The 11,098-nt window shown below is 59.8% G+C and overlaps 1 protein-coding gene across 1 annotated transcript in view; it reads right to left on the minus strand.

Annotated features, from left to right (window-relative positions):
* LOC113211445 (sodium/hydrogen exchanger 3) overlaps nucleotides 1-11,098 on the minus strand; it is a gene marked incomplete in the record, with an annotated part of 46,207 nt that overhangs the window by 34,540 nt on the left and 569 nt on the right. Inside the window, 1 exon segment of the mRNA XM_052271674.1 lies at nucleotides 9,430-9,952. Within this exon segment, the coding sequence (XP_052127634.1) occupies nucleotides 9,430-9,892 (463 nt within the window).

Below are 11,098 nucleotides of genomic sequence, written 5' to 3' on the forward strand. Positions count from 1 at the left end.
GGGGGGGCGATAGAGAGAGAATAGAGGGAAATGTATGGGCCGGGCGGGAGGCGGGGTAGTTACAGAGAGAGAGGGAGAGAGAGAAGAATGCACAGTTAAAGTCTTACGAAGCAAAATGCCAAATGCTTCGTACCTACGAAGGATTTTCTCCTTACGAAGCGTCCAAATCCTTCGTATTACAAAGGATTTGGCATTTTTCTTCGTAAGACTTTAACAGTGTGGAGTCGGGAAGGGGAGGCTGTGAGCTGACGGCTGGAATAAAGCAGGGGACGTGGCTCGGCATTGAGGGCTGCTGGCCCCGCTCCGCCTCGCCCCGCCCCAAGGAGTGCCACTGGAAGATAAGCCGCGGGGCGAGGCCAGGTGCGCCGCGCTGCCGCCGAGGCTATGCCGCGCACCGTCGGGCCGTCAGGTACCCGACAAGAGGCCGGGCCCGCCCTTGCAAAGGCCAAGGGTCGGAGAGGAGGAGACAGAGGCTGCGATCGAAGGTCTCGGAGGGGAGAGAGGGAGGAGGGAGGTAGAGCTCATTGAGGCTGAGCCACCGGACCCACGACGCGGCGGCAGGGCGAGGTGTGGCTGGAGCAGGAAAAGAAAAGAAATCGGGTTCCATCTCATGCACCCCGACTTCATCGTCCCCAGCATCGGCACGATCGGCATGGCCTCATTTTCAGCAGACACCTATAGGTTTCACCCTCCACCTCCAGCAGAGCGGATCATTCATTGGGCGCACTGTAACCAGGTGGCTGATTCGCACCGCTCTCAGAGTCCCGGGCCCGAGCCTCTCTGAAAGTTCGGGCAGCATAGTACTTTCTATAGAAACTTGTATACGAGCGCTTCGTCAAGAGGTGTGACCTTAATCTGCTCTGACTACACTTCTGTAGATTTTTCAGTACATTCTCACTTTTAAGTTTAAGACTCTTTCTTTTTCCGTTATCCCACAGTACCGGATTGGCAACTGCCTGCTTTGTCTGTCCTACACGAGGGCAGAATGGGGGCTGTGTGTGTGGGACGCAGTGCCGCAGTGTGCAGCAGGGTGGTCGCCGGCGTAGACAAGGGCGTGCAAAAGCGCCCCCGTTGTTGTCCCATTCACTCGTCATCGACGCGTTTACGTCACGCCCAGCCCAGCGCCGCCGGCGTGCGCGTGGCCGGCGAGCAGGCCCTCATTGTGCTCAGTGTCAGCGCCACCCGCGGGGGCCGGGCCGGGCAAGGCCGGGCAGGGCGGAGCAGGGAGGCCGTCAGCGCGCGGCCGCGCCCTTCAGCTTCAGCCTCGCGGACTCGGCCGGCCCGCGGCCCGCTCTGTTTGCAAACACTCGAGCAGACCGTACTTTAGCTTGGCGCGGTGCCCCGGCGCCGCCACCACACTGCCCCGCTCGGCACTAGCCGAGGCAGGCACCAGCCGAAAGGCACCAGCAGCACAGCACCCGCCGCAGTCCGCGCGGTGCCAGTTCGCAAATAGCAGCGCGATAGGCCGGCGATGTAGGCGGCCAGGCGCAGCAGGAGGGTACCGGCCGGTACCGGCGTGCGCCGCGGCCTTCAAGCCGGCGGGACGGTCATCATCAAAAACCGCAACAAACGACGATTTCCTTCGCACATTATTTTTCGTCTGCCCCCCACGCCATTGCCGCAACACTAGACGCGGACGGAGCGGCAAACATAACCATTAAATTGTAGCTAGCTTTTCAGGATTTACATAAGAGTGGTATTTTCGTTCAACATATTTCAACGGTGAATCTGCATTTTAAGATTTTGTGTTTGCCAGATAGTGCAGCCGAGCGTACGTCGTACGTGTTCATCAGAGTGTGCCTCACTCACTACGGCCTCACTACTTCGGGGGAGAGGGTCGTAAGGCTCTACACAGTTTGATCCCTTGGCCGGCATCACGAGGAGGGTGTGGCCGGCATAACACGACGAGGGGCACCCTCCCCCCACCCCACCCCACCCACTACGAGGTGTCCACTTTCTGGGTAAAATTATCGCTGCATGCCCTCCGGTCCCCCTCCGGTCCCCCTCCGGCTGGTGGGCGCGCCGTAAGCCGCCGCCCCACCCGAGCGGTGGAGATGGAGAGTATCGATGGCGGCTTGGCCTCCTCACCGCGACGGGCACGCGTCCTGCAGGCGATCCCGTCCCGCGCAGCGCAGGTGGGGAAGTGCGACCGCAAATTACCCCGAGTGAGTCGACGGGAACTGAACGAGAGTGCTGCCCGGGCCTGGTCGGCCGCCCCGCACCGCCCGCCACACCGCCCCCGCCCCGCGCAGCCAACACCAACCGCAAGGCCAGCTGGGCCGGCCCGATCCGCCGATCCACTCCAACGCGATACTGCATTTATGTATTCGTTCGCACCAGCCGAGCGAGCAGACGCGGATGCGGGCAAACATAGGCGCGAATAGAGAGATATTTTCAGAAAAATTGGGAAAATAATGAAACTTTTTATGAACAAATTCGGGTAATTTGTAAATTTTGCCTATCTGCCGGGCGGCTCACTAGGGACGATCAAGGGGAGCAGTTTCCCCTACCCCATTCCCTGCGAGCGGAAAAGGGAGAGGAGGAGGAGGAGGGGTAAGGGCGCAAACGGAATAATGAAGCGGTCGCGGGACGCAAATGGGCGCGCGATTGCCGTTCTTTTTGTTTTGGCGTCGAAAAGGTCGCCCCCCGGCAGCCGATTTTTTACTATCATTATACGACGCTAGAAATGCAGAGTGAAAGAGAAAATCGAATGGTGCGCCGCGTGGAGAGGGAGCCGACGCAACTTTGTAGAAAAATTTCTATTCACCAACAACAAAATCAAATTACAGATTTCCTTTTTGAAAAAAGAAAAAGTGCGTTTTTGGCAATGCAGGTGATTTATACAGAATACCTTCACTGCCAAATTTGGGCGATGACAAAAATTATGAAAGTGATCGCGATAATGGTTTTCCTCTTAATCGTCTAAAGTACACATCAACGAAAACTGTCCTCTCCGCCGTTGGGCGATGAAAAACAGTGGAATCAAGGCTTAGTCGGAAAAGAGCTCTGTGCAAATATTTGATGAGGGTGATCGATCGCGATTGTAGGGACGAATAAACGACGAGACGGATAGGCCGCCCGTTTGTCGCGCACTGCAATAGCGGCACCCGTCGCGTCACGTCCCCGTCACGCGCAGTGCTGCGCGGGTGCTGCGACGATAAGGGACGACGAGACGGGCGGGACGGGGCCGTCACGAACGCCCCCCCCCCCCCTCCCCCTATTTCCCTCCGAACCCTCTCGTGTCTGACAGCGGCACGCGTGCGCGGCCCTGTCCGAGCGGCGCAAATACCCGGGCAATATAATCAATCACTCACTACCGAGGGGTACATCACTCCGATTCCGGGCGTACACCTACTTTTAGTCGATTTTTTTGGGCCGTGACTTTTTGACTTTTTTTGACTTTTTTTGTACTTTTATTTGACTTTTTTTTTGACTTTTTGATCAAATTTATTTGACTTTTATGATTTTTTCGCTGCTATATTTTTAAAATAAGGGAGAGTTGTGATTTTTGGGCTAGTAAAAAGGTTTTTCCAAGACTTTTTGGTACTATTTGTAGCATGAATCGAATAAGAAGAAAATTCGTCATCAGAGTACACCCCCTAAGTAAGAAAAGCAAGGTATTTTCAGTATTTACGTTTTTTGGTAAAGAAATCCCATGAATTCCGATTATTTTATTTTTCTCACTTCACCCACCACCCACCCCTCTCCCTCTTTAAAAGACAGTGATCTAGGACTTTCTGATACAATCACAGTTCCGTAGCTTTTTGGCCTCTTACAGGCAGATATTGCACTCGCATGTTGACTTTTTGTTGACTTTCATTGACTTTTTTTGACTTTATTTGACTTTTTTGACTTTTTATTTGACTTTTTGACTTTTTTTGACTTTTTTTGACTTTTCAAATGACTTTTTGACTTTATCTTGACTTTTTTCTTGACTTTTTTAATCGCGTACACCTACTTTTAAGAGTGGTGTACCCCTCGCTCACTACCGATTCTCATTTCAAAACCAAACAGATTTGAAGCTTCCGCCCTTTTTGTCGGGTTATAAATGACCTGTCCGCTGTTTCACATGTCCACATTGAATACCACTCTGGGGATTGCGTATACCACCTACCTCGTAGATTACACCTCTACCCCTAGCTTCAGTACAGCTCAAAACATGACCTCCGCTAGTAGTGTTCTACACTGCCTTGTCAGGGGGTTGCCAGCTGGTGCCCCATCTGGTCCGGCCCGGGGCTTAACGCGCCCCTCCTAATCAGATAGACGCCATACTCCAATAACCACAGAGCGATGATGAGGGAGGGAGAGAGGGGGGAAGGAGGTGGCCACGGCGGAACACTGAAGGCCGTTTAATCGACTTGAAACTTATTTGAAAACAAAACCTGGGGAACTAAGACGCAGAAGGTGGGGCGGAGGAACAGGGGAGGGGGCGTTCACGGTCACTGAGTACAAGCCAGCGCGCGCCCCTCCTGGGTGGGCGGGGCAGGCGGTAGGCAGGCACCCGCCACCCGCCACCGCGCGCGGGGGCCATAAGGCGTTTGATAGCACCCCTTACAGCATCAATTATGAGCTCTCCATCACCCCGCCGAGCAGCCCATTAGGTCCCTCTCGACCGCCCTCGAGTGACCGGCGGCGGCGGCGGAGGCCTCCGGCTCCAACTCGCTTCGCCACAGCAGCAGCAGCAGCAGCAGCCGCTACACAACGGGACGCGTGGAATTGGCACAAAATTAATTTGTGTGTGCTCATGCGAACCGCTCGCTGCAGCCCGCGCGGGACCAGGTGGCCGCGGCAGCGCGCGCTATGAATACGCAAACACCCCTTCACGCTGTGGGGCCCCCAGTGGTGCCCCACGCCGCGCCCCACGCTGTGCGCCACACCATACCCCACGCCGGGCACGCCACCCCCCGCACCACGCCCCACGCCGCGCCCCACGCTGTGGGTCACACCACACACCACGCCGGGCAAGCCGCGCCCCACACCACACCCCACGCCCCGCCCCAGGCCTCGCCCCACGCCCCGCCCAAAAGCCCCACGCCTCGCCCATGCCCCACGCCCCACCCCAAGCCGCCAATCACTGCGCCTCAGCCTGCGCCAGGACGGCCTCCACCCGCCCTGCCGGCCGGCAATCTGCGAAACACGACAAAGTGGACCCGCCGATTGATTTTCTACCCTGTCAGACTGGATGCGCGCGGGGGTGGGGCTGGGCTGGGGGGTGCGAAGGAGGGGCCAAATTATGGGGGGAAGGGAACGAAGGGGGTACAAGGCCCTGTAGGCGCCGGCCCGGCCCGGCATCGGAAACCTCTGACGCAGCCACCGTAGCAATATCGACTAGCTATTTCTTTTTCACTTTATTTTTGGTCGTGGGAAATGTAGATCAGTGTGGGTGCGACGCAGTGTGGGGGCCGGGCGAGGTGGAAAGTGTGGGGGCCGAGGGGTGGGGGCAGAAGCGGGTCAGCGGGCAAGCGTCTCGAGGAAGACTAGGCTAGGACCCAGAGGACCGGCGGCGTGGCTGAGGGAAAAATAACATCGAGAGCAGCAGCGGAAATACATCGCATCAAGCCCACAGGAACGGCAGCGCAGGGGTCGGCGCGATCTGGGCAAGGGGCAAGGGTCCACCCCCACATCGGCGACAGAGGCAGCAAAGCATTTCTTTCTCTAGCCTGGGAAAATGTTTTCGCTCTGATGGATGGGCGTTTACCCACAGGGGCGTTGGCCTCCCTCCCCCCCTCAGGGGCCTACCACGCCATGTGCTGTAGGCGGCGCGGACTGCGATGCGGACCCCCACCCCGGCGGGCTGCGGCCGCGTCTGCAGAACAGTCGTGGGGTTATCACCTCTTGCCAACTCGACAAAAATAGGAGGGTTGTGTCACTGCAGCCCCTGCCGCCCCTCCCTTTCCCCCAGCCTCCGCGCGGGCAAGCTGGTCACCACTGGATGCGGTAGAGCAGCCGCGGTATTTCAATAGCCGGGAAGGGGAAGGGGGGAGGGTGCCTACATCATGGTGAGGGTCAGGGAGCGGGAGTGGGGAAGGGGGATGCACTCGCGTGTCAGCCAGCGCGCGGGCCCAGCCGTCTGCGCTCGAGTACCCCCTAGCGCACGGGGGATCGGGGAGAAGGGAGGGAGGGAGGGAGGGAGGGAGGGAGGGAGGGGTGTCATCGCAGGTCAAGAGTGTACGTGTTCATTGAGGGGGCGAGGGACTGCTGATCTGACCCCGCGAAGGGGACGGGGGCGGGGAGGGGGAGAGCCGGCTGGCGTGGCTTCAAACAGAGCGGCGGCGTGTCTGGCGCGGGCGTGCATAGTGCAGGTGAGAGGGGCTGTGCGCGCCGCGCACGCAGGGCAGCCCGGTGCACGTGCACTCCTCCTGACAGATGCCGCTATTCATAGCGCCCCACCCGCCCGCCTGCGCGCGTGCGCGGTGTGCGTGCGTGCGTGCGTGCGTGAGTCGCTCTACGCAAGAGTGCCAAGGCCGTGAGTCTTTTTTGTGCGCCTTGGTATTTCGTCGGCATGCGGGGGTGGGCGGTCGTTATTGGGGCCCAGCGCAGTCACCTGGTTGCGGCGCGGTGGGAGCGGGGGGAAGGGGAGAGAAAGGCGCCCGTCGAAGGCCCGCACTCGCCGCCGCCGCCCTCCCCTCGGAGATGAAGCGAGCGCCGCGCAGAGTACAACAAGAGAAGGAGCGCGAAACTGGGACAGGACATTGGCAAAAGCAGCAGCCCTGCCTCCACGACGCGTCCCGAAAGGCGGGTGGAAGGGGGCGGGGGCAGAGGATGCAAGAGATGCCTGAGGCGGCGGTAGGGTGCGGGGGTGGCGCCCTCCCCGCCCGCCCAGTCGAACCTGAGTCGAACCAACACCAAGCCCAGACGCCCCCCCCCCCTTTCACCCTCTCCTCCGGCGCAATCAGGCCTAGGCTTGGGCCGGACACGCCAACAACGCCCGGGCGCCGGCCGACGAGGGCGCTGCTGGCCGTGACCAACTAAGCCCGCGGGCAGCACCACACACAAGCCGCCAGTCGCACCTTGGGGACCACTTCCATTGAGCGGCCTGGGGAGAGGAGGGGTAGGGAAAGGGGGTGTGGGATGGGGGATGGGGGGCGGGGATCAAGGGCGAGGGGCTGGGGTGAGCCGCTACCTCCTGCAGTACCCACCCGCCGCTTAACCTGCGCCGCCCCGCCCCGGGCGGGAGGCTCCAGGCCGCCGCGCCCGCCACCGCCGGCATGCCCTGCGAATCGTTCTGGAATAGATCGATGGTCCGCGGCCCCATTCGAGGAGGACATGTAACACCGGGGCCCGCCCCGCCCCGCCCCGGCCCAGCCCGGCACACTCCCTGCCGGTCCCCGTCACGGCCGGGACCAGGGCCGTGCCCAAAGCCGGGGGAGCCCGCGGGCCGGGGCCCTGGGAGGGACGGCTGAGTGGGCCCGACGCGGCGCGCGAGTGACACCGAGGAGGGCGGGGGTGACGGCCGTGACGGGTGACGCCGGCGCGCTGCAGACCCTCTGCTCTGCGTACGGCGCGGACGCCCCCCCCCCCCTTATCCTCTCCGCCCACTGTACAGTACGGCAACGCCGCAACAGCCAAACTTAAATATTTAAATTCCTGGCTATCCTGTCCTGACGAGGCATGCCCCCCCCCCCCCGGTCCCCCGTGTCACCGGACTCGCTCGCTGATGGTGGCTGCGGCTGTTGGCGTAATAAATTAGTCACACCCACAATCTGTACAGTGTGCCGAAATGAGTTTGAGCGAGGTTTCCTGCCGGGCGAACGAAACAAGAAGTCATCCATTGCTTTGCGCTTTGTGCCCGAGCAGCAATTTCGCCCCCGCCCCTGAATAGTCCCCGCTTTGTCCCGCTACCCTCCGGCAGGCTCGGGGAGGCGGGGAGGAGGGGCGGGGTCGATCCCGAACCTTTCAGGCCTCCCCCCTCGTGGAGGGGGCAGCCCGCCTCTCTCCCCTCGCCTAACGCCAGAGGGAGGCTGGCGCCGACGGAAGACGCCGGACTTTTCCGCGAACATCATCGGTTCGCGGGAGACACGCGGCGGCGAGCTTTGTCAGCCGAGCCCAGCAGCCGCCGCCGCCGCCGGACCGCGGATAAGGAAATCAGCCGGCGGCGGCCCCGACGAGGCCGCGGGCGGCGGACGCGCGGGGCACGCAGGCGTTCCCGTCGGACATCGATCGCTCGCCACGACGACGCGGAGGGCGGCGCGGGGCTGCGGGGCCGGGCGCTCAGTTCCTATTCCTCTTTGCTGCGCTCGCCCCCAGTTTGTCTTCCCAGGGGCTTCTGCTTGTCCCGGCGGGGCCCCGGCTGGCGCGGGGCGGCGGCGGCGAGCTATGGTCGCCACACGCACACGCGCGGCCGCGCGGCCCACCCCCGCAGCGCCGCAGCACCGTAGCACAGCCCCACGTGGTCGTTGGTCGTGGCGTGACCTTTGCCTTGGAGTTCACCCGCCTTCCCAAGGGTGTAAATATACTTTCTCGCCGATGATTGTAATTGCTGCGAGGGGCGACCGGGGGGGGGGGTGTCGAAGGAGACAAGCACTGTACAAGGAAATATAACGTCTTTAACAGTTCTTCCCTACAACAACCCTCCTCGGTGGCAGGAGGGGTAGCCGCGGGGTACCGAGTGTGTCTTTGAGTGCACACGGGTCACCTTCAAGTTCAAGTTCAAAGGGGGTTAAGACGTTCGGAAGTTCACATAAACTGGGACACCTGTAAATTTGTACTGGAATGCCAATCTCGTGTTGCGGGATTGCATAGTCAATAGGTTCGGGAGGGACCATGGCGCCTTACGAGCGAAGGGAGTAAGCAAACCCACAAAACTCAAGAGCGCATTCAAAGATACACGCGGTACACTACGTCCTCGACTTGCTCGTTAGCGTTCGCATGTGCCAATTATTAAGAAAACACATATTTCTTTTTTAATACGAACGGTTACTGGCAACACAGACTTAGGTAATTTAATTCCTCACCTGATATATACTAGGTTGCTGGCTGATTCGCTTCACCTATTGTCGTGGTTATACTGTACGACACGCATGTCACTGCGTTGGTTGCCTAGGGATCGTTCAGAAAATACGTCCGTTTCTCTCAAAATCATCCTACAAATTACAGAAGCTCGGCGCCTGCGAAACTTGGGGTTGGCCACCCAGCAATACACGCATGCACTGCATTCAAGATTGTGCCTACCTATCAGGCGCCATAAGAGCTGCATTGCCTTAACTTGGAGGATGCGTAACGGCGAATGACGGACGTACTTTCTGGGTGATTCCCTATTTAGTGGCCGTAAGGCACGACTACCGAAGGCCGTACCGCAATACACGCAAGCGTGCTGATTGCCTATTCAGTGGCTGTAAGGCGCCACAGGCAGAAAGCAAATATACTTCGCAAGACGTCGTATACTGAGTCCCGGGGAAGGTGTCTACGTCTACCATTGGATCAACTCACCGATCTTGGCGAGGCTGGCACAGAAGATCCACAGGCCGATGAGGAAGGGCGTCTCGACGCGCTCGAACTCGACGGACGCGACCGTGTAGCGCCGGATGACCCGGGGTGGCTCCGCCGTCGGGGTGCCGTCGGTCGTCGACGAGCCGCCGGCGGCGTCGCCCTCACCGCCGGCCGCGGGCGGCGCGTACACGTCGCCGGCGTCGACGGAGACGCCCGCCGCCTGCTGGCCAGGCACCACCAGCTGGGGGTGCATGACCTGGGGCTGCAGGGCCTCGGGCCGCGCCAGGCCGCCGGGCAGCAGCAGCAGGAACAGCAGCAGCGGCAGCCCGGCCAGGCAGCCCGCCAGCGCCCGCGGCCGCCGCCATCCCTGCAGCTTCAGCCTCGGCTCCAGCCTCGGCTCCAGCCCGCGCCCCCCGGCGCAGCCCTCCTCGGGCTCGGGGGGCTCCGGCTCGTCCAGGTCCATGGGCACGGTGGGCCCCAGCCCGGGCCCGCGCTACCCCGACGCGCACATGGGCGCAGATATCTGCAACAACAACAACAGGGCGGACGTCAGAAGAGAACGGGAAGATGGTGTTCCGCAGATAGAGCAGCAGGAGGAGGGGAGGGCTTGTGGAGCTTCGCGTTTAATTTCCTGTCCATGGAGCGGGAGCGTGGCTGGAAGGCATGATGAAGCCGCGCAGTGATGCGCGACTAAAATAACACGTTCAGTTTCCGCCGCCAAATGTCCGGACTCATCCAGCTGTTTTGTCTGAAGGCGGGTGCACACGACGCTTCAAATCAGGTGTACTGGGTTTCCTCTAGAGGGAACCCCAAGGTGTTGAGGGCTTGCCTAATCCCTCCGCCAGTATGGCGCCATGGCCCATATGCGGTCCATGAGGTTGTGAACATCCGCAACACTGGGACGTTAACTGTGATACACACCGGTACGTGAAGCCTGTGAAATAACCTGAAATCTTATTGAAATCATACTGAAATCCTATTGAAATTCCGTTAAAATCATATTGAAATCAATTGGAACCAATGGAATTAGGGGGACAAGATTCATTTAAAAAAGGTTTGTGCCCCTCGTCTGAAAGTCAGCTCTGACGGCCAATACCTAAGTTGTAGAAGTCCAGTACTTTGATCGAGTTAACTTATTTATATTTTCCGTGCCGCTGGAGTAAAGCATGCGGCTTATACCAAGCTGAGGTCGCCATGTACTGTACGGAGAATTAGTAACTACCGGGTGCTTCAGAGCGAACACTGTACAGTGTTGCAGGGCTTACTCGCTGGAGCCGCAGGAGCTATGGCGTCTTGGGAGGGAGGGAGTTAGAGTAGGCAAACCCGCAACACAGCAGTGTCTTCTCTAACGGACCCGCGGTGCGCACTGCACCAAACCAGAAAAAGTGATTCAAGCACAGCAGGGTTTTGTTGTTGCAGTACTTAAACGCTTCCAGACCTAACGGCAATACCGCCACGAGTACCAACCACACCACCTTCGTTTTGGACGGCCCACTACGCTGAGCTAACGTAAAGATGACAAGCCTTTATAGTTGCCCTGCTCCGGCGGGGCAGCGGGCGGCGGGGTGGAAGTTGTCCCAACAGAGCGATCAGCTGTCGCCCTTTGGGCGAGCCGGAGGGAGTTGAAGAGGGAGGGTGGCTGGGGAAGAGGGGTGGGGTGGAAAACGGG

This window comes from Frankliniella occidentalis, unplaced genomic scaffold, assembly GCF_000697945.3.
Source record: "Frankliniella occidentalis isolate FOCC.00 unplaced genomic scaffold, Focc_3.1 Scaffold169, whole genome shotgun sequence".
Lineage (NCBI taxonomy): Eukaryota > Metazoa > Arthropoda > Insecta > Thysanoptera > Thripidae > Frankliniella > Frankliniella occidentalis.